This window comes from Staurois parvus, unplaced genomic scaffold (genome assembly GCF_062004578.1).
Source record: "Staurois parvus isolate SC_StPar_1 unplaced genomic scaffold, SC_StPar_1.0 ptg000024l, whole genome shotgun sequence".
Lineage (NCBI taxonomy): Eukaryota > Metazoa > Chordata > Amphibia > Anura > Ranidae > Staurois > Staurois parvus.
This window is the reverse complement of record NW_028317820.1, coordinates 316,530-341,000: the sequence shown is the minus strand read 5'-3', so window position 1 is coordinate 341,000 and position 24,471 is coordinate 316,530. Positions and strand designations below refer to the sequence as shown.

General features: G+C 41.7%; 1 protein-coding gene across 1 annotated transcript in view; it reads left to right on the top strand.

Annotated features, from left to right (window-relative positions):
• LOC149472048 (uncharacterized) overlaps positions 1 to 24,471 on the top strand; it is a 119,671-nt gene that overhangs the window by 72,055 nt on the left and 23,145 nt on the right. Inside the window, 6 exon segments of the mRNA XM_089693190.1 lie at positions 1,210 to 1,560; positions 6,731 to 7,105; positions 8,755 to 9,048; positions 12,816 to 13,166; positions 17,313 to 17,606; positions 19,934 to 20,281. Of these exon segments, the coding sequence (XP_089549316.1) occupies positions 1,210 to 1,560; positions 6,731 to 7,105; positions 8,755 to 9,048; positions 12,816 to 13,166; positions 17,313 to 17,606; positions 19,934 to 20,281 (2,013 nt within the window).

Sequence of the window (24,471 nt, the reverse complement as noted above, 5' to 3'; positions counted from 1 at the left end):
GAACTACCATGGTCGCGAAGGTTGAACATGCGACTGAGCCCTGGCACTCTGCCACTGGGCTCGGAGGGAAGGTTTACGGCGGCCCTTCATGGTTTCTTGCACCGGGGCTGTGCAGGTTTTAGTTACACCTCTGACTAGTTTAATGGAGCCTTTAGGTATACAGACAATGTTCTTCTAAGTTTCTTTCAGCTCAAAAGACTGGATCCTAGTCTCCATGGTAGCTTTGAAGACTGAAACTGTATTAACCTAGACCAGTGGTGGGCAACCTTTTTTTTCAACTGAGACAAATCTCACCAAAACCACGATTGAAATTTATTTTGAGAGCCACATTTTTAAAACTGAAAATACATCCCCCATATAGTAATTCATCCCCCATAGTAATTCATCCATCATATAGTAATTCATCCCCCATAGTAATTCATCCCCCATATAGTAATTCATCCCCCATAGTAATTCATCCCCATATAGTAATTCATCCCCCATATAGTAATTCATCCCCCATATAGTAATTCATCCCCCCTATAGTAATTCATCCCCCCTATAGTAATTCATTCCCCATATTAATTCATCCCCCATATTAAGTCCCCAAGTCCCCCCTGTGTCAATTCACTTACCTTTGCTCCGCGCGTTCCTCTCGCCGTGTTCCCGCGCCGTTCCGGTCTTCAGGGCGGACTGTGAGAGGAGAGGAGTTCGTCACGCTGCCCCGCCTACATCCTGACAGCCAATGTTTGCCACGCTCCGCGGGCCGTAGTTTGCCCATTGCTGGGCTAGCTGCAGAGTCCTGACTTTTGGGGCGGCCGCCCGAGAGGAGGGAGGGGAGCGGGCGCCCGGCACACAGAAGAGCCGCATTAAAATGTGTAAAGAGCCGCATGTGGCTCGCGAGCTGCGGCTTGCCGACCACTGACCTAGACACATGACAGCTAAGGAGTAGCACAGGCTGGCACCAAAGCAATTTGTAGGTCAGAACTACAGGAACATACCAAATGCAAAAACAACATTACAAACATAAGACTGGTTGATTGTGGTAGCAAACCATATTTTGTATTACACTGAGAAATTCTAATGAGTCAGTACATAAATGGATTTTAAAAATTAGAATTTTATTATCAAATTAAATATGAAAGCAAAAATGTATGGACACTTTTCTTTTTCCATTTCTCCCCTGTAAGGTTTAATGTGTTTCCACATGTGCCTTTGTCCCTTTTTCAGAACTTCCATGGCATCCAAAACTACAGATGTTCCCAGTAGAGAGCATCTTCCAAGGTGACGAAGTTCTCTTACAATGCCAGGTGTCAGACTACTTTCCCAATGCTCTGACTGTCAAATGGTCTGAGAGGAAAATGGACAGTCAGGATTTGGCAGAAATTTCTAGTTCTCAGAGATACAAAATTCCAGAAATCTCATCATACAGGACGGAGAACAAAACTATCTCTTCTACAGCGGTTTTATCTTATAAGAGGTCCTATCTGTCGGAGAAAGGAGTAGAGTTTATCTGCAGAGTGGAACATCCAACCCTGGATACACCCATCCAAACCAGTATTGTACAGTACAGAGATACAGGTAATTAATATATTTTTTTATTTTTGAATGTGTATAATGGGAACTATTTTCCCAATCCCAAACCAGTAAGGAGCATAGAAAATATTTTGGTAGTAAAACAATGGAGGTTCTCCTTTCCATGGTTGGATATTTCCATGCACTTCTATTCATACTTTAGTTGCTTTTGAAATTGAGCAACCTTCAGCTTTGAGTTCAAAAAGCCTGGACCCCAAACAAGTCTCTGGGAGCTTCTCTAGGAATGCACTAAAAAATATTTATAGGGGAAAGCCCTCATAAGGAAAGAAGGTACTACTAAGTGACCCAAGTAGTTTAACTGAAATTATAGCTTTATTGAAACCTCATAATAATAAAGCATTAGACAAATGCATATATAAAAGTTAAACTATGTCTCCACCCGTCACCATTAAAAACATGACAATGTTGTCACTTAAAAATTAGGAAACCCCAAGTCAAATGTTAGAAGTACACAATGTCAAGTCCCCAAATTGATATATCACAAGATTCTAAATCTCCACTTCAGGAAGCATTTAACCCATTCATTGCAAACCTCAAGCAGTGTAGGGAGGTAGAGTCAGGATATAGCATAGGGCATGACAAATCTTCAGTGATAGAGGCTAAGGCTAAGGAAAATGACTAGACATATACAACAGTCAGGTCCTTAAATATTGGGACATCGACACAATTCTAACATTTTTGGCTCTATACACCACCACAATGGATTTGAAATGAAACGAACAAGATGTGCTTTAACTGCAGACTGTCAGCTTTAATTTGAGGGTATTTATATCCAAATCAGGTGAACGGTGTAGGAATTACAACAGTTTGCATATGTGCCTCCCACTTGTTAAGGGACCAAAAGTAATGGGACAATTGGCTTCTCAGCTGTTTCATGGCCAGGTGTGTGTTATTCCCTCATTATCCCAATTACAATGAGCAGATAAAAGGTCCAGAGTTCATTTTAAGTGTGCTATTTGCATTTGGAATCTGTTGCTGTCAACTCTCAAGATGAGATCCAAAGAGCTGTCACTATCAGTGAAGCAAGCCATCATTAGGCTGAAAAAACAAAACAAACCCATCAGAGAGATAGCAAAAACATTAGGCGTGGCCAAAACAACTGTTTGCAACATTCTTAAAAAGAAGGAACGCGCTGGTGAGCTCAGCAACACCAAAAGACCCGGAAGACCATGGAAAACAATTGTGGTGGATGACCGAAGAATTCTTTCCCTGGTGAAGAAAACACTCTTCACAACAGTTGGCCAGATCAAGAACACTCTCCAGGAGGTAGGTGTATGTGTGTCAAAGTCAACAATCAAGAGAAGACTTCACCAGAGTGAATACAGAGGGTTCACCACAAGATGTAAACCATTGGTGAGCCTCAAAAACAGGAAGGCCAGATTAGAGTTTGCCAAACGACATCTAAAAAAGCCTTCACAGTTCTGGAACAACATCCTATGGACAGATGAGACCGAGATCAACTTGTACCAGAGTGATGGGAAGAGAAGAGTATGGAGAAGGAAAGGAACTGCTCATGATCCTAAGCATACCACCTCATCAGTGAAGCATGGTGGTGGTAGTGTCATGGCATGGGCATGTATGGCTGCCAATGGAACTGGTTCTCTTGTATTTATTGATGATGTGACTGCTGACAAAAGCAGGAGGATGAATTCTGAAGTGTTTCGGGCAATATTATCTGCTCATATTCAGCCAAATGCTTCACAACTCATTGGACGCCGCTTCACAGTACAGATGGACAATGACCCAAAGCATACTGCAAAAGCAACCAAAGAGTTTTTTAAGGGAAAGAAGTGGAATGTTATGCAATGGCCAAGTCAATCACCTGACCTGAATCCGTTTGAGCATGCATTTCACTTGCTGAAGACAAAACTGAAGGGAAAATGCCCCAAGAACAAGCAGGAACTGAAGACAGTTGCAGTAGAGGCCTGGCGGAGCATCACCAGGGATGAAACACAGCGTCTGGTGATGTCTATGCGTTCCAGACTTCAGGCTGTAATTGACTGCAAAGGATTTACAACCAAGTATTAAAAAGTGAAAGTTTGATTTATGATTATTATTCTGTCCCATTACTTTTGGTCCCTTAACAAGTGGGAGGCACATATGCAAACTGTTGTAATTCCTACACCGTTCACCTGATTTGGATGTAAATACCCTCAAATTAAAGCTGACAGTCTGCAGTTAAAGCACATCTTGTTCGTTTCATTTCAAATCCATTGTGGTGGTGTATAGAGCCAAAAATGTTAGAATTGTGTCGATGTCCCAATATTTATGGACCTGACTGTATATTAAAGCATGTAAGATACTATAAACGTCAACCAGTTCAACAACATAAATGAATTTGCAAAATCTGAACAAAAATGAGAAGCATAATAACAAGAATCCAGCTGCCTTCATAAATGCTGTGCGGAGAATAATTGACTCATAAGACAGTAAAGTGCGGTCATGCCTTGATATCAAATTGGACAATTAGGGCCATAGTGACGGTTGGCTAGGAGATTGAACGTCCTCTAAGGAAAAGGCAGTCACTCTGAACCTTCAGGAGGAAATCTCTCAAATGAGCATTGTTGTTACCGGGCCTAAATTGGGACCCGGATAGAATGTGACCAGTAGGGGTGCCTCAGATGCTGACCATAGGGGCACAGTAGTTGTGGATGAGATAGCTTTGAGACTAGGACAGCAATCCAGCCCAGATAGCCATGCCCCACTAAGATCAGCGGTAAAGTAAGGTAGGGGATGTATCAGTGTAAAGTTCCCACTTATGTCTGGAGTGCCAAAGGTATTGTGGCGTTCTCACCACAAGGTAGTCCAAAGGCCAATATAAGATTGGACCGACACTGTCTCTTGTGCAAGTTGCTATCACCTCCTCGAGGTAAACCACAATCTCACAGTCAATTCAGCATTCCAGCTCCACGCTGGTTCAACATCACTCATTCTGGGTTCAGGGCACGTCCACACATGCATATGAGGAGATTGGTTACTGCTCTGTGTCATGACCCGCGGCCGCCGCCACCAACAGGCGACAATTGCACAGCCGCGACTAACAGTAATACGTCACGCCCATGGCGCCAGACCCCAGACCTTCTCACCAAACTCGTGATCGAAGGGCCGGCCGATCCAAAACCGCGGTGTGACGCGCGTAACAAGGCCCCACCCAGCTGCACCCTACACAGCGATTGCCCAGCTAATGGACTACAATCGGTGCCTGCAGCCTGAATGCGCTTGTTACTGGGTCGGGTTAGTTACGCAACTAACCCTCTACTGCCACCACCACTTTTGTCGGAGACTGGGAAACTCCCGTTACCAAATATACACTATAATGATTGAAATATTGATCTATATAGCACGGCCCGCGGACCTGCTATACAGAGATATATAACAAACAGTAGCGTCTCTTCAAAGGCAGGGATTCGTGAATTGCAAGTAAGCGCTTAGAAACAGTTTAACACTTTCAGAAAGAAAGATTTATTTCTAACGGTCAAACAGACGCAAAATAAATAGTTACAAAGATGTCACAAAAATATAAATATATATATATAAAGACACAGCAAACATAGAATAGCGAGGAAATTACAGGGTAAGTTACTTGCCTTGCCTGGTTTTAGCAAATTCAAGATGCAGAGCAGAAAGGTTCTTTTATCTCCTCTGTTACGATGTTACCTCGGAGATCTCTGTGTGTGACAAAAACTTTTCACTCTCTTAAAGGTCCCTCTCAGGGGAAGGGAGGGGGGCTCTGACTTGGGAGTGGTCATTGGGAAACTCTACACTAAATTACCAGCTCCATATCCCGTGATATGAACCATACAGTTGACCTGAGGACTGTGCACTTATTCTGGTCGGTTTGATAATGAGTGGGCCTACATAGTTTTGGGTGATAAAAGTGACACCTCCGCAGACTGGCTTGCTCCACTTCTCATGTCTTCCTGGTTGTTCCACACCATTTGCCAGGAGATAAAGTCTGCCTCACAGGAATGCAGGGGGGATGTGAGGATTCCAGGAAGACCTCAAATACACAGACAGAACACGAAAAAGAGAGTGTAAAGGGGGACTCCACTCCAACAAGGATGAGCAAGTTTGCCACACTCTGCAGTGGTCAGCCAGACCAGAAAGGTTATGCATAACTTGATATCGAGACATACAGTAGTCCCAGGGCATCCTAATGTAGGAGCTACAGTTTTGCCTGTCTGCCTTGAACATGGGCTTTCTCAAGACCTCTAGGAATGCACACTCAGCATCATTCACCCAGACTATGTCCTGCAGCACTCAATTGAATCTTGTGGGAACAGGTATCTGAGACTCCATACACACAACAGCTTCCTGTTATTCAACCATGGGGCCTCTGAATTAAGAGTCATGCTGTTATCTCTCAGTGTGGCCACTCTTTTATAGCTCCCACACAGTAACAAATAACCCCAATGCGCAATCCCACAACCAGCACTCACTTCACATATCCTGGAACAACTTTTTTGTTAGCACCATTTGGTTTATCAGAAACGTATTCACATGCTCAGGAACATTCATTGAATAATTCTCATTTCAACAGCAATAACATTAATCACTTTTGGTTGATGCATCTCTGGCTACTTAGCAATCATTCTGCTTTAACAGTTCTCAGTGACATTGCACCGAAAATTTCTAAAGAACACAATCTCTGATCAAAGGATGGGAAATTCTGTTGAGCAATCACGTGGCAGGCCAATATGTAGCTCCCACCAGCTGATGGTGTTACTTGATCAAATGTCTCTTCTGTTAACAGAGGAACAATTCTTCCAATCATGGAAGAAGACCTCTGTTGCTATATTAGGGCGGAAGGAATAGAACCGAACTTAGTAAGCAACCTTTATAGGCATACTTTAGATGGTGATGCTTGGTAAAAGGGACATAAAACATGTACAATAATATGGTTACTCTATTGCTGAACTTTACAGACATCAAGATACACTAGTCATCTCCTGAATCCCAACAGCAGTGGATGTCTTTTTGAACCTACAATTTTAAACTTATATGTGTTTAAATGTAAGGAAACCTTCATACTCTCGGTGCATTAAGATATAATATTGTCTTCAATGGCCACAGTGGAAAAATTGATATTTTTATTGGTATTTGTGTTATAAATGATACCAAAAGTTGGTATATATCTCTTCTTTTACTCTTCCAGAGGCTAAGATATTCATTTTAAACAACATCCAGGGTCCCCAGACATGGTTCAGCGGGGAGAAGGTCACTTTATATTGTGCTGCCTCATACTGTAAGGAAGGCACTCAAGTAATTTGGATGGTGAAAGCAGCAGGTGTAACTATTTCTGAAATAGGCGAGGATGAAGCAGATGTAAAAAGCGGCTCTCATCAGTCCTCTGGCTATGTGGCTCACAGAGAAAGAACTGAAGTATCTGATGAAGAGGGTCTTCAAGATGTCACCTCCTCTCTAACTTTCACACCTTCCATCACTAAACACCAAAACATATCCATCACCTGTAGGATTCTCTGTGATGGAAAAGTAACGGAAAAGACTTTTCAACACCAATGTCTTTATGGTGAGATAATATTTTTGTGTATTTTCTTAAAGTAGAACTATAGCCAGAACTTTTTTATTTTCATTTTGAATAGAGTAACAAAGGGGTATAACCCCTGTCAGATTATTTTTTCGCCATCCGTATCCATTTTGGAGATTTACATTCACTACCTGTCTCATAGCCAAACAGGAAGTGGGAGAAAATCCCTACAAATTAAGAGAAATTTGTTGGGGACCTCCAGGTCACCAGAACCAGTGACCCATGATTCCCCCTCTGTTACTTTTCTGGGGACAGCCCAAAATTTTGGATTTTCTTTTACTTCTACCTTCAAGGAGAATGATAAACAGGACAAATAAAGAGGGTGTATCACCTTAACGGGGGGGCGCAGACAGCAATAAAAACTGATAGGAGGTTCTAATTTCTCTCCAGTCTATCCAAAACTAAAACAAAACATTGGCTTTAGTCATACTTTAAAGGTAATTGAATAATCTCTCTAAATTTTTACTTTATGCAAACGACATACCTTCTGAAACTCAGTCTGCTGACTTAAAGCAGAGTTCCAGTCGTTTTTGTGTTTATTAAAAGTCAGCAGCTACAAAAAATGTAGCTACTGACTTTTAATAAACACACATTCACCTGTCCCAGGGTCCAGCAATGTGCTCACCTGCGCCATCCCTTCTCTCCTGGCATCTCAACCGTGGGCACCAGGCTGTGGTAGCTTGCGGCTTCACAGCCGGATGCCCACTGCATATGCGCAAGTTGCACTGCACATCCTGATTGGTCTGTGAAGGTTTCCAGGAGACTGCGGGAGGAAAGAGGGGGCCAAACTTCTGGCTCACTTTGCCGCGGCGAACTGCGCCGGATGTGGAAGTAGGGACCTGTCAAAACCCCCCTCCCCCCAAAAGGTGCCAAATATGACAGTGGAGGGCTGTAACGGAACCGACCCCGTCTGCACTTGGGTATTTCCATTATACTACCGCTCCCCCATCCGAACACAGACAACAGACACTACTCTTGAAGTAAACCAGAGTAGACTACTTTATTTTAACACAGATACAAGATATATACACTCCAGGGAACAATTCCCCCTCCCTGCATGATGACACAGGGCAGGGCAATCTACATTTAGTAACAAGAGACACACCAATAGACAATCCCATCAGGAGGGAAAGCTGCTGGAGACACCCCCCACCAAGTCAATACACATAAACACATACATCCCATAATAGTTTGCTCCCAAGCAAAACACACAATAGAACAATGGGATACAACCACATGGCATTAAACAATCCACAACCCCCCACCCCAATATTAGGACAGATCACCCTGTACCCCTAACATGCACAGGGTGTCTTACACATAAGAGGGATATGGGGATCTGAGACAGGGGTCTCCCCACCTCTCCAAAGGGAGCTGTGTTCCATGGGCCCCCCACCCAAAGTGACTCCTGTCACAAGGAAGGGGGAAGGAGGCAAACAAGTGGAGCTTCCACTTTTGGGTGGAACTCCGCTTTAACAAGATCAACAGGCAGTTTAACTCACCAAGAAAGTTAAATCATTGCATGTTGTAGTTTTATTGAAGTTTCACAAATAACAGTGGTGTTGTTGTGGCTTACGTGAAAAATGTTTCCTGTGGGCTTGTTCTAGTGACCATTTCTCATTTTTTTCCAGCAAAACCCAGTGCACCCGGTCCTATAAAAATGTCCCTGACAGATTGTGGAGAGGTGTTGTGCTCACTAGATATTAAGGGATTTTATCCCAGTGATATCCAGATGAAATGGAATGACAAGGAGACTTCAGAACCAAACAGAACATCTCAGAACGGTGATGGCACCTATAGTGTCCATAGTGAATATAAAGTTCCTGGGAGTTTCTTCAGTCATCCAGGCTCTGCTGTGAGGGTGTCCTGGAAACACGGCTCCATGGAGGACTGGGAGAGCAGAGAGATGTCTGTGCGTGATAAAGGTACCAAGAATGATCAGATGCAGGAGTTTCTGGATAATGTTTCGGTTTTTTTTGCATGAAGCACAATGCAATCATGATACAGGAATCTGCTTAAACTAAAATCAGAATAGAATGTAACAAATATTCCTAGTGTAATGAAGTTTCTTAGTTTATTTTAGTGTGTATTTACACTCACCGGCCACTTTATTACAGTAGGAACGCCTTGCTAGTGCAAAAAATCTCCCCAACACCATCATACCACCAGCCTGAATCGTTGACACCCTAAATTCTGCCCCAACCAGCTGAATGTTGCAGAAACCAGTCTGCCCATTCTCCTCTGATCTCTGACATCAACAAGGCATTTTCCTCCACACAATGGCTGCTCACTGGATATTTTCTCTTCAGACCATTCTCTGTAAACCCTAGTGATTGCTGTGCCTGAAAATCATAATAGATCAGCAGTTTTGGAGCTTTGGCAAAAAAACCCCCAAAAGTAGTGATAGTCTCGTTGTTCGATTCGAACGCAAGTTCGACTCAAACATCAGCCGTTCGTGTGTTCACCAAACACATGAACAGTAAGGGAGTTCGGCGGGCTATTTGCCTGCCGAGCACCCCACAATGCATTGTGCTCTTGCAGTGCATTGTGAGAGCCATGATTGGCCAAGGACTTGGTCAAAAACTGTTTTGTCTTTTGTTCAGTGAAAGGAATTAAAAAAAAAACTGGTCTCTTTATTTTTTCTGAATTTAACCCTTTAGTGAATGGGTAGAGGTACAAGTGTCCCTTACTCATTCGCGGGGGGGGGGGCAACATCAGGGTGCTCCTTTATTTAAAGGGGTACCCTGATGTTAATGAGCCCCCCTGCTCGCAGACCATGGCAGGGTTGTGGGGAAGAGGTCCTTGTCCCCATCAGCATTGGCACACCGTCCAAATGCTGAGGTTACATGGCCTGGGAGGGGGGGCGCGCAATCGTCCTCCCCTTTCTTGCCCTGCCAGGCCTGTGCTTGGAGCAAGGGTCTGGTATGAATTTAGGGGGGACCCCATGATTTTTTCCCTCCATTTTTTGGGGTGTGAGGTTCCCCTTAAAAGTCCTACCAGTCCTAAAGGACCTGGTATGGCTTTTAGAGGGAACCCCACACACTTTTTCCCACCATTTTTTCGAGGTGGGGTTCCCCTTAAAAGTCCTACCAGGCCTAAAGAGCCTGGCATGGCTTTTAGGGGGAACCCCACGCACTTAAAAAACATACAATTACTGTGGGGTCCCTCCTAACCTTTCTAACAGATCTAAATGGTGTGGTATAAATTATGGGGGGACCCTACACTGTTGTTTTTTTTGTTGTTTTTTTTTTAAATAAAAATGTCCTTAGGCCCCTTTAAATCAAATAAAGTAGATCTGCAGTGTTTGAAATACTCAGCCTGTCTGGCACCAACAACCATCCCACGTTCAAAGTCACTTAAATCCCTTTTCTTTCCCATTCTGATGCTTAGTTTGAACTTCAACAAGTCTTCCACACCACATCTAGATGTCTTAATGCACTGAGTTGCTGCCATGTGATCGGCTGATTAGCAATTTGTGTTACCAAGCAGTTGAACATGTGTCCCTAATAAAGTGGCTGATGAGTATATGTGTGTGTATATATATATATATATATATATATATATATATATATATATATATACATACAGGTGAAACTCGAAAAATTAGAATATCATGCAAAAGTTCATTTATTTCAGTAATTCAACTTATAAGGTGAAAATAATATATGAAATAGACTCATTACATGCAAAGCAAAATAGTTCAAGCCGTGATTTGTCATCATTGTGATGATTATGGCTTACAGCTCATGAAAACCCCAAATCCACAATCTCAGAAAATGAGAATATTGTGGAAAGGTGCAATATTCTCGGCTCAAAGTGTCCCACTATAATCAGCTCATTAAGCCATAACACCTGCAAAGGGTTCCTGAGCCTTTTAGTGGTCTCTCAGTCTGGTTCAGTAGGAATCAAAATCATGGGAAAGACTGCTGACCTGACAGTTGTGCAGAAAACCATCATTGACACCCTCCATAAGGAGGGAAAGCCTCAAAAGGTAATTGCAAAAAAAGTTGGATCTTCCCAAAGTGCTGTATCAAAGCACATTAATAGAAAGTTATGTGGAAGGAAAAAGTGTGGAAGAAAAGGTGCACAAGCAGCAGGAATGACCGCAGCCTGGAGAGGATTGTCAGGAAAAGGCCATTCAAAAGTGTTGGGGACTTTCACAAGGAGTGGACTGAGGCTGGAGTCAGTGCATCAAGAGCCACCACACACATACGGATCCTGGACATGGGCTTCAAATGTCGTATTCCTCTTGTCAAGCCTCTACTGAACAACAAACAATGTCAGAAGCGTCTTACCTGGTCCAAAGTCCTCTTTTCTGATGAGTGCAACTTTTGCATCTCATTTGGAAACCAAGAACCCAGAGTATGGAGGAAGAATGGAGAGGCACACACTGCAAGATGCTTGAAGTCCAATGTGAAGTTTCCACAATCTGTGTTGATTTGGGGAGCCATGTCATCTGCTGGTGTTGGTCCACTGTGCTTCATTAGGTCCAGGGTCAACGCAGCCGTCCACCAGGAGATTTTGGAGCACTTCATGCTTCCTTTCACAGACGAGCTTTATGGGGATGCTGACTTCATTTTTCAGCAGGACTTGGCACCGCCCACACTGCCAAAAGCACCAAAACCTGGTTCAATGACCGTGGGATTACTGTGCTTGATTGGCCAGCAAACTCGCCTGACCTGAACCCCATAGAGAATCTATGGGGCATTGACAAGAGAAAGATGAGAGACATGAGACCGAACAATGCAGAAGAGCTGAAGGCCGCTACTGAAGCATCCTGGTCTTCCATAACACCTCAGCAGTGCCACAGGCTGATAGCTTCCATGCCACGCCGCATTGAGGCAGTAATTGCTGCAAAAGGGGCCCAAACCAAGTACTGAGTACATATGCATGCTTCTACTGTTCAGAGGTCCGATATTGTTCTATGTACAATCCTTCTTTTACTGATTGCATGTAATATTCTCATTTTCTGAGATTGTGGATTTGGGGTTTTCATGAGCTGTAAACCATAATCATCACAATGATGACAGATCACGGCTTGAACTATCTTGCTTTGCATGGAATGAGTCTATCTCATATATTAGTTTCACCTTTTAAGTTGCATTACTAAAATAAATGAACTTTTGCAAGATATTCAAATTTTTCCGAGTTTCACCTGTGTATATACACACAGACAGACACACAAAGCAGTGACAGAGTGGCATATTGGCTCCCAGGACACTGACACCCCATTCATTCCTTTTTTTTTAAATATCTTTTATTGAGTTTCAAAGTAATAGAATAGTACTTTACATCCATGAGTTGTTATAAATAAAAGGAGAAACAGATTCAGCAAAAACTTTCAATAATTTCCAAAAATCCCATTTTCAAGTGAATTAACCATTTCTTTGACATATTGCATAACCGAGAAATGTAGCGAACTTGTCCAAAGGGGTGTTAAACATAGGACGTATATAATTTAAACTGAGTACAAATAACGTATTGACATCAATACAATTAATTTCTTGCTGTAGCACATACTGTAGAACATCAGATTGGTGCTTGGGTATATGTGAAGAACAGTTAGTACAGGAGAAAAGGTGGGGGAAAGGCAATATTTCAATTACAAACACATTTATCTGTTAACTTTTACTTGATATTTTGTTATTGATGCTGGAATGACCATCTCCTGCTGTATATTTCTTGCATACAGGGTTTCCCTGGAAGCAGGACATACAAGATATTGCAGTTCCCAATCTTCTCATTGGCAGAAGAGCTACACTGATATGTGAGGTGTTCAATGTATTTCCTGATGCCCTGACTGTGATATGGCTGAAGAAGGAGACGTGTGGCCAGGACTTATTCCCTGTCATCCACAGCCAAACATATAATATCTCAGAGTTCCCACCAGAGAAGCAAAAGGATAAAACATTCATGTACAAGTCATCTTTGATGTTCTTACCATCTATCAGGTCAGAAGACGGAGCAGAGTTTATCTGCAGGGTCAAACATCCCTCTCTAGAAGAGCCAGCAGAGAAGAGCACAGGACCTCTCACTACCAAAGGTGACCATCCATGACCTTGCCCTGTATAGTGAAGCAGACCGGAGGTTTCCAAACAAGTTGTTGTTCCCCCCTCTGAAGAACATAGGTTTTGTGTCTCCACACTTCAAGTCTACTTATATAAACCAATGCTGGCTTCAACTTTTCCCACAAATTAGGCTTTGTTGGGGGGAGGGGGACCTGTGGACAGGTATGAGGTTTTTGAGGAGGACCCTAATGGCATATTATAAAACATTGTACCTATAATCTTAGTTGTTCTATATCAACATCACATGATAAAAAAGACTAAAGCTGGACATACATTATACAATTCTCTTAAAAAACTTCCTTTAGATTTACCTTCAACTGTGTAGTGCAAGGGCCTGCCTGATTGCATACAAATTGTAAGTGTTTAGGTTTGACCTCATATTATATGGTTTGGTAAACCTAAAGGAAAACTGTACAAGAAAATTGTATAATGTATGGCCAGCCTTACAGAACATGTGCCTTAATTATATCAAAGATCTGGGTGAAATATGGTAACATTTTGTCATGGTATTGTCTGGTAGCAAAAAGGACTGTAAAGGAAATGGCCAATTTAGAATCATGTGTCTAGTTAATACTTCTTGAAAACCTAAACATGGCACCTATACCTGCTACTAAAAAACAAAACAAAGTGTAGAGCTGTTAACACCATTTCCTCTCTAACCAAGTGCTTCACAATAAGTGTCCATATACAATCAAAATCTCTCACACAGTCTTCAGTACTTCTTTAAATATAAACTCAATTCACCTTTTCACCTCTTGTGATTTCCCTGAGAAAGTCACATGGTTTTGTGATGAAACGCATCGGATAGGAGCTTTTCGGATGACGTCAGCACATAGGATGGAACCAGGAAATGTAGTAGCTATTAGCCGAATATCAGCAATTACATTGTAGGGCTGAAAATAAATGGTGCGCTTTAGCACATGCAAATATGGTAACTATCTCATATCCTGGAAGAATGGGGAGTGGGGAGTGTGAACACCCACTGATGGATGACATTTAAAGGGACCAGGAGCATATCCTATGCTGTGATAAGAATTAAAGAGCTGGATTATAAAAGTGCCCATCCAGAGGGCCACAAGCTATTTATGACCTTACAGACTCAATGGACCACTTGGTCTTTTTTCTGCCGTCATTTTTCTCTGTTTCTATATGTAGGTCATACATTTAAGGTGAGAGCACACCCAGCGGAGGGCTGTTTTCACAGGAGGTGAACAAATGTATGGAATGTATAATAGAAGAAGCACTGAAGACTGTGGGATCAATTCACTAAGAGTTAAATAATGACTGAATAAATGCGGTAAAATAAAGCATGCGGTAAATCTTTTTCAAAGGTGAAATTCACTAAGAATTTTGCGGTAAATAACTCATGCGGTAGAATATAGTTTGTGCGGTGATAACCTCATATTTTCATGTGGTAATTTATCGCACCGTAGCTGGTTGTTAAGGAGTCCTTAACAATAGATGACTCGTCAGCTGCCAGTGGGGTTCCCCCGTTGACAGCTGAATGTAAGAAAAAGAATTGTCGGCAAATATAAATGTATTTAAAAAACAGTGTGGAGTCCCCCCTCCTATCCATACCAAGCCTTTCAGGTCTGCTATGGATTTTGAGGGGAACCCCTATGCCAAAATTGTTTTTAAAATTGGGGTCCCCACCAAAATCCATACTAGACCCTTACCTGAGCATGCAGCCCAGCAGGTCAGGAAAGGGTGGGATGAGCGAGCGCCTCCCCCTCCTGAACCATCATAGTCCATATGCCCTCAACATGGGGGCTGCTTTGGGGCAGAAGGGCTCCCCCTCAAAGCATCTTGCCTCCATGTTGATGGGGACAAGGGCCTCTTCCCCACAACCCTGGCCGGTGGTTATTGGGGTCTTATCAGAATCTGAAAGCCCCTTTAACAAGGTCCTGCCCCCCCATGTGAATTAGTATGGGGTACATGGTACCACTATTCATTCACCCAAAAAAAGAAGTGTAGTGTAAAAAACTATAGTAAACAGTCTTTGACAAGTCCTTTATTAAAAAAACAAAAATTAAAAAACTGTCCCCTGGTGTAGATCCATCGTCAATCACGATAACCGCTGCCACCTCCAAACCGGAAAAAGCTGGCTCCTGCTGTCTGACAGCTCCACCGGCTTGACAGTTCTTAAGTAACTAAAAGACCACAATGCGATCTCACCAAGTGACCACACCCACTTATAACATCATCACCCAGGACATGCTGGGTCAATGACATTACAACGAGGTGTGGTCACTTGGTGATGTCACCGGGTGGCCACACCCATTAGTTAATTAAGAACTGCCAAGCCAGTGGAGCTGTCAGGCGGCGGGAGCTAGAGTTGTGAGCAGAGCCTTTTACACCGTGTTCCAAATTATTATGCAAATTATATTTTTCTCATTTACCTAAATAATTGATGTAAATAACAGTCAGCATAATTCTCATGTTATCAACTATGAAGAGTACAATTCACATTTTATTGAACAAACCTCCTAATGATAACAGGATTTTTGTTAAACATAAAACACTTACAATGACTGTTCCATATTATTCCGCACAGTAAGTTTCAAAACACTTTATAGGTTGTAAAGAACTGAAAATTGTCATTTGTTGTGTTTGCAGCATATTTACTGAAATCAAAAGCTATTTCAATCAAACTTTTAACAACATTTTAACTTTTTAAACATTTTAACAGGTCACGTTACATTGTAACATAGGACCCCTTATTTGATAGCAGCTTCATAAGTCTTGCATCTATTGAACTTGTGAGTTTTTGGACAGTTTCTGCTTGAATTTGTTTGCAAGATGTCAGAAGAGCCTCCCAGAGCTGCTGTTTGGATGTAAACTGCCTCCCACCCTCATAGATCTTTTGCTTGAGGATGCTCCAAAGGTTCTCAATAGGATTGAGGTCAGGGGAGGATGGAGGCCACACCATGACTTTCTCTACTTTTATCCCCATAGCAGCCATTGATGCAGAGGTATTCTTTGCAGCATGAGATGGTGCATTGTCATGCATGAAGATGATTTTATTATGGAAAGCATAGTTCTTCCTTCTGTACCAGGGAAGAAAGTGGTCAGTCATAAACTCCACATACTTTGCAGAGGTCATCTTTACGCCTTCGGGGACCCTAAAGGGGCTGACCAGCTCTGTTCCCATGATTCCGGCCCAAAACATGACACCACCTTTCTGACGTCGCAGCCTTGTTGGGTGGCCGTCCACCAACCATCCACTACTCCATCCATCTGGACCATCCAGGGTTGCACGGCACTCATCAGTGAACAGGACTGTTTGAAAATTAGTCTTCATGTATTTTTCTGCCCAATGCAGCCATTTCTGCTTGTGAGCATTGGTTAGTGGTGGCCGAATAGAAGGTTTATGCACAGTTGCAAGACTCTGGAGGACTACACACCTTGATGTCCGTGGGACTCCAGAGGCACCAGCAGCTTCAAATATCTGTTTGCTGCTATGTAATGGTATTTTAGCAGCTGCTCTCTTGATCCGATGCATGGATCTGGCAGAAATCTTCCTCAATGTGCCTTCATCTGCACCAACCCGTCTGTGCTCTGAATCAGCCACAAATCTCTTAATAGTGCGATGATCACGCTTAGGTTTTTGTGAAATATCGAATGTTTTCATACCTCGTCCAAGGCATCGAACTATTTCACTCTTTTCGGCAGCAGAGAGATCCTTTTTCTTCCCCATATTGCTTGAAAATGGTGCTCTGCTTAATAATGTGGACCCCCCTCCTTTAGTAGTTCTTCCTTAAATTGGGCTCACCGGCCAATCTAATTATCACAGGTGTCCGAGATTGTTTTCAGTGATCAAAAGAGCCCTGACACACAATGCCATCCATGACTTAAACTGAAAAACAAAATATTTAATCTTTGTGACACTTAAATAGAATTTGCATAATAATTTGGAACAGGGTGTAGATTGTGATCTTCGCACTAAAGACAAACCAAGGAAAAGAATGAGAATATCAAAAACACTCGCTCTTTTTTCTGCTGTCAGATTTCTATATTAGAATAATGTGGGTTACGACATCTAATTTCACCTTTTGATATATATTAAAAAATCTATCATTACAAAGCATTTTTTTCTTTTACTCTTCCTTGCATGGACGCAGGATTTCCAAAGGTGAAGGACATTGTGTGTGTTGGTGAGGACATCTACTCCCTGGAAGTGGACAGCTTTTACCCTAAAAAAATGACAGTGTCCTGGAGATTGTGTGGTCAATTGTCTACTATAGAGTGTGACCCTGTGACCTTTGACCTTACATGTCAATCCACCGATGATGGTAGTTACAGAGCTACAAGTACCTGTGACCTCAAAAAAACCAACAACAACCTGGATAAATGGACTGACCTGGAGGCCATAGTGGAGCATGAAACTCTGGATAACCCCATCTATAAAAGAAAAGGTTTGGAAATTGTGAATAAGAATGTCTGTAGAGCTCCAGGGCCAATGCTCAGATTCAGATTTTCACTCTTTAAAGTGTTACTAAACCCCGGACCCTGCATTCACTATATCCGGTCTCACACAGTACACACAACATGGAAACGCAATTATTTTAGTAAATACAAATTGCTAAATACCTTTTCTCAGCAGTATATAGCAGGCTTGTGACTTCTATCAATGTCCAGAAGAGCACTAGTTAAAGCTTGTAGGAGGAATTTTATTCTGCTCTAGGAGGATGCAGAACCCCTGACCTCTGTCTGGACATTGCTGATTGGCCCTGTGCTGATCACATGCACCCTCCCAAGAAAAAAAAACCCTCTAGCAATACACACCAAACTGAGCATGTGCAGAGTGTCTCCACAGGCTATGTCTTGTCAGGAGATAAGAGGGGGCACTGGAAGAAGGGGAGGATCAGAGAAGGCAGGATCAAACAGCCTTTTTACATAATGTGAAGGATTGACCCCTTAGGTTCCACAGTGAGTATAACAAGCATGCTTTACTGCATCTACAGACTGATTGTACTGTTGTGGGTTTAGTAACACTTTAATGGTTATTTTCAGTGTTGGGTATGAACATTTTTAATTTTGCAATTTGATTAATGTAGACACTAGATGCAACAAACACACTTTTTTTTAGAATTTTCCTTTAATACTGACCTCATAGGGTGTTTATAATATGGGTATATATTAAGTATCTCCTATTTATAAGCTGTACTTGATGTGCTATACAGGCAGGAAGATTGCACCTTTATTGTCTCGTGCCATATTTAGAAAATGGGTTAAGTCAAGGGAAGGCAGACCTGTAGGGTGAGTGAAGCATGACCGAGAACTGAGATACTAGTCCCTCATCAGGTCCACTTTGCTTCTGATTGACAGCAGATGGCAAGGGCAGAAAGCTGAAACTGGACTGAATAGCGGCCACTGCCATGCACTGTCAATCACAAGCAAGGTGGACAAGATGGGGTTGTAGTCTCTCAGTTCCAAATCAGAATTTACCTGCTGCATTACAAAATCCTTTGGTCCAGCACTTGTCTTTGTGATGGGTGCTAAGAAAAGAGTATTCAGTATGGACACTCCAGGCCTCAGTGCTGAACTCCAACAGATTTATGTACCTCATTCTGACAGGTGCATACATTTGGCCCAAACACAACAATTTCAGTGCCTGACAGAATTGTGTCTACAACACCCTTTACGAATTCCCCCCAAATGTGTATACCTAGAATTGATGTTGGGCTCTATGTTCAAGTCGAACCTAAGTTCAACTCAAACATAGACCATTCGTGTGTTCACTGAACACACAAACGGTACGGGCGTTCGGCAGGCTACTCGCACACCGTGCTCCACAGTGCGCTGTGCCCTGACTGTACATTGTGACTGGTCAAAGAAAGCAATGCACCTGACCACAGGTCAAGTGCAATACTTTGGCCAATCACAGCACAGAATGATGTCACAAGGGGGCGGGGTGAACCCCACCCCTTTGTGATATCATGACAGTATTTAAGAACTGGCATTGGGGTGCAGCTGTCAGATGGCTGGGAGCCAGTGGAACGGGTTTTTTTTTTACTTTTTTCAGGCAGTGGCAGCGGTGGACATTGTGATTGACATTGGATCTAATTTGGAGGACATTTTTTTTTACTTTTATTTTTAATAAAGGACTAGACAAAGACACATGTGAGTGATCAGATATCAAAAAACTGGCCAGGCTCTTGTACTTCCCTGCACACTCCACCTCTCACACTTTGCCTGCCTGGAGATCATCTGGCGGGGGGGGAGCTGTTGTGGGGGTCTAAAGGAATACTGCTCCCAGGGCATCTGTGCAAGCTGCCCGGGAGCTGAGCACTGTCACTTCTGAATACAGATGCCGAGCTTCTGTGTTTACAACTGATTGGTGTAAGTGGGGAGCACAAGCTGTGAGCCGGAGGTGGTGGAATGAAGCTCCACCCGGTTCTGACTTTAAAAAAAAAACCCTTCTCCAATACGTTTAGCTGGTACCAAGGGCGGACTGACAATTCATGAGGCCCCCGGGCAATAGGGGATCATGGGGCCCCTGTGTCCTTGCCCAAACTCAAAAAAGCCAATGAAAAAGGTACCAGGGGCATCTCGTGGGGCCCCCTACTGACTCCGGGCCCTCGGGCAGTGCCCGAGTTTCCAAATGGTCAGTCCGCCCCTGGCTGGTACTATAATTTTCAATACTGAATGATATCATTAATTAATACAGTGTATTGTACATGGACTGTTGGAGAATATTTTGGGTTCATGATGATAATAATCCACATGTTGTTCTATAAAGGTCTGTCCTGGTGCCCAGTGATTGAGGAGGTCCCCATATCCCATGTACTAGCTGATCAACAGAACACTCTTCAGTACAACATCTCCGGATACTTCCCCGATGCTGTGACGGTGAGCTGGTACAGGAAGGAGAAAGGATCCCAGGAATATGGTCCTCTATCACACAATGAGAAGTACCGGATACCAGACATCCAGTCCCAGAGACAGTCTGATCACACCTATTCCTGTACAGCCAGACTGCTGTTCACACCGTCCATGACAGATGGAGAATTGGAGATCATGTGTAGAGTGTCCCATCCCAGCCTGGAGAGACCCCTAGAGAAAAGATCTGGACCTTTACAGGTGCAGGGTGAGTGATCCATGGTTTGTGGCAAATAAATATGTATATTGTGATGGCTATTTTGGGCCTATAATAATTTTCACCTTCTTGGGCCTATAATAATGTTCATCTTCATGAAGGTTATTGTGAACATTTGAACAGTGAAGAAGGCCATTTAAAAAGACTCAATTGAAGTGAGGAGGATCTAAGGCAGCTGGAAATTCCTGTTAAACTGACCAGTGTTCTGAGCCCACACATGGGAGGTTAAGATATGTGAAAAGGTGTAAATTTACTTGGGTGGGTGAGTCTAGCGGTGGTCCTTTGCAGAGTCCATATAACACTTTAGCAAAACCCCCAACATTCTTTGTCCTTTTGTCCCTTCCGGAGCCCAGACCTCAGAACATCAGGATGTCTGTGTAATGTATCAGCATTGCTTTGTTTCTTTTCTATAAAACTTTCTTTCCTATAGTCATCTCTCTATACTGATTGTATACTGTATGTTATACTGTAACCTCAATTATATCATATCTTTTGTTTGATTCGATTCGTTACTACTTTTCTTCTGTGTAAATAAATTAGATCTTTATTTTTTGCACAGTTGTTATCCTTTGCTATTAACATTATTGGTAATAGCCGCATGAGGATTGGCTAAATTCATGTCTAGACAAAAGGTTGTAATCACTTATTACATTTATAATCTTAGATAGAACCAAGTAAATAAGTGTGGGAGGAAAACCGCCAAAACAAAATACATGAAAAGCTATAAAAAAATACAGCAAGCTTAGGTCCTAAGCACTTGCACAGGCAGAAAGGAATGATCGCCACATCATTTGTAATATGATCATCTCCTATGATCACCAGCTCCACCTAGAGGCCATAATGTGATATTTCAGAAAGATACTGCATTATGGCCACTGGATGATGCTAGCAGTCATAAGAGATAATCATAGTACAAACAGTAGAGGGATAATTGGTTGTGCCTGTGCAAATGCTTAAAGCCTAACTCCCATGTTTCTTGTGGCATGGTGGTGGGATGAGACATTCCCATCTAGCTCCCAGAACAAAATCAAGATATTCACAGGAAGCCTTGTATTTCATCAAATGAACAAAATAAATAAATATGAAGTTGCGCAGCAGAAAAGAAAAGAACACATCACCAGATGGAGTGGATTCTTTGCTGGTATGGCACTCTGTATTCAATATCCTCCGGAAACGACTCTCAGGATTGGATGACAATGGAAAACAAAACAAAAAACAACAAATAGTGCAATACTGTAAAAAAGCTTTAATTTATAAAAAAGGCTGCTTTCTATGCACTCTCATGTTTAACCGTTTCAATACCGTGCAATTTTACACCTTCCTGCCCAGGCCATTTTTCAGGTTTCAGCGCTCTCACACTTTGAATGACAATTGCGCGGTCATACAACATTGTACCCAAACTAAAATTTTATCATTTTCTTCACACAACTAGAGCTTTCTTTTGGTGGTATTTAATCACCGCTGGGGTTTTTATTTTTTGCTAAATTAACAAAAAAAGACCAAAAATTTTGAAAAAAAAACAACACATTTTTCTTTGTTTCTGTTATAAAAGTTTACAAATAAATAATTGTTCTTCATAAATTTAGGCCGAGATGTATTCTGCTACATGTCTTTGGTGAAAATAACCCAAATTAGGATGTATTTTTTAGTTTGTAGGAAAGTTATAGAGTTCACAAACTATGGTATAGATCTGAATATTGATCAATCCTGAAGTACTGACGGCCAATCTAATTTCTTGAGGTCCAAGAATGTCAGAATAGTACAGATGTCCCCAAATGACCCCTTTTTGCAGAGTAGACAGTCCGATGTACTTCATAAGAGGCATGGCGAGTTTTTTGAAGTTGTATTTTTTTGTCATAATTTTTCGGAAAAAGAAAAAATTAAAAAAATAATTTTCACTATTTTTTTTTTTACATACTGTCACCAGTGCAGTACAGCGTCATCATATAACTGGCATGGCGGTGAACAGGGACACTGACTGGTGACAGTATGAAAAAAAAAAAAAATATATATATATATATTTTTTTTTTTTTTTATTATATTTAATTTTTTATTACATTTTTTTTTATTTTTTTAAAGATTTTTTTTCATATTTTACTATGACCAAAGTAGTACAATGTTACCATAGTAACATTGTACTACTTTGGGGAAGTGATCAGTATTTTTTTTTTTTTTTTTTTTTTACACAATTTGCTTATAGCAAAGAATGACTTTGCTATAAGCAAGCATTTGCCTGAATGACATCAATTCATTCAGCTTTTCTTTTTTTTTTTTGTGCTTAGCTGTGATTTGGTCACAGCTAATCACATGACATGTGCATGTGATTAGCTGTGACCATTCACAGCTAGGCACTAGTATACAATGGATGGCATCATGAATGAAGCCATCCATTGTATACAACTGTCACGTGACCTGCTGTGATTGGTCACAGCAGGTCACATGGTACCAGCAACGGGAGCCGGTACTCGGATCTGTCATCGGCCGTGTCCCAGGTGCACGGCCCGTGACAGATCCCGCTGCTGCGCCGCTCTGCATTAGCGCAAACGGCGCATGTGCGGGAGCACGCCAAATGGCGTGCACCCGGAGTGGAGAAGCACATCTGAAGCCGCCAAACGGCCATTGGCCGGGCGGCTAATGGTTAAAATAGTATTCAGGCTTTCGTAATAGGCACAAAGGCTCATATTATAAGGCTTGTATCATTTGTAGAAATGGACTGGCAAAGATAAACCGAAATCCCTTTCCAAATAGCAGGAAATCACCCTGGAACGCTGCAAACCAGCATGCGTTCCACTCACCGGAAGTGACGTCACCACGCCCCCACTGGAACCGGAAATACGTCAACGCGTTTCGCTCTCCTCCAGGGCGTTATCCAAGACATCATTTTCCAGCTCCTAGCATTTATCTATACCTCTCAACTACTCCTCCCCCTTCTCCCTTCAGCCAAACCCATCTCATTAACCCTCTAACACCTCATCCCACCAATGCACTTACCAATTACAATCTCCAAGCCCACATACACATAACAATATCGATATTAAAACAACAATCACTTAAATTTTACTCCAATTTAATTAAATATATGAAAGAAATATGAAAACCAAACAAATAAATAAAAAATAACAAAAAAATTAAATAAAAAATATAATAAAAATAAAAATGAAAAATAAAATAAGAAAATCAAAATAAAAAATAAATATTAAAAATAATAAATTAAAAATCAATAAAATAAAAAGAAAATATAATAAAAAGAAAAACCCAAAATTCTACAATAAACATCAATCAAAAAATTCATACCTACTAAATGCTTCCAACTGGACAAAAAACAATTAAGATTGACATCTATATTCAACCCCTTAGGGGATAAAGTACTCAGTTTTAGGATCCATCTTGTCTCATTCTGTGAAATCCACCTAGTCATATTGCCGCCACGCCAATGGGGCTCAACTTTGTCGATCCCACAGAACCTGAGCAAAGATGGATCCCTATTGTTGCACTTCCTAAAATGGTAGGACAAACTGTGATGTTTAAATCCTTTTTTAATGTTTCTAATATGCTCACCCAGTCTTATAGACAATTTTCTAGTTGTTCCTCCCACATATTTAAGGTGACAGGTACGCACGCTGGTTTGCGGCGTTCCAGAGTGATTTCCTGCCATTTGGAGCCTTATAATATGAGCCTTTGTGCCTATTATGAAAGCCTGAATACTATTTTAAACATGTGAGTGTATAGAAGGCAGCCTTTTTTTAAATTAAAGCTTTTTTACAGTATTGCACTATTTGTTGTTTTTTTGTTTTGTTTTCCATTGTCATCCAATGGTGGGAGTCATTTCTGGAGGATATTGAGTACAGAGTTATCTGGGAGGACACGCCCAGTCACTTTAAGCTTGGTTGACTCTTTTGCCATACCAGCAAAGAATCCACTCCATCTGGTGAGTGGGGATGGAGCATTAATCACGGATGGTGTGAGCACATTTGTTTGAAGAATTTTTCGAGCACGTTTCTTTTTGGGATTGAGCACAATTTATATATATTTTTTGTGTGGACTTTAGATAATTTTTGGACTTTTATTTATAGTATTTTTAATTTTCACATATAATTTATTTGCACTGTGGGTGTTTATAATTGTATTTCATCAAGGCTTGGTCCAAGTGAACTATTTATTGTGACAAATAACATGGGAGT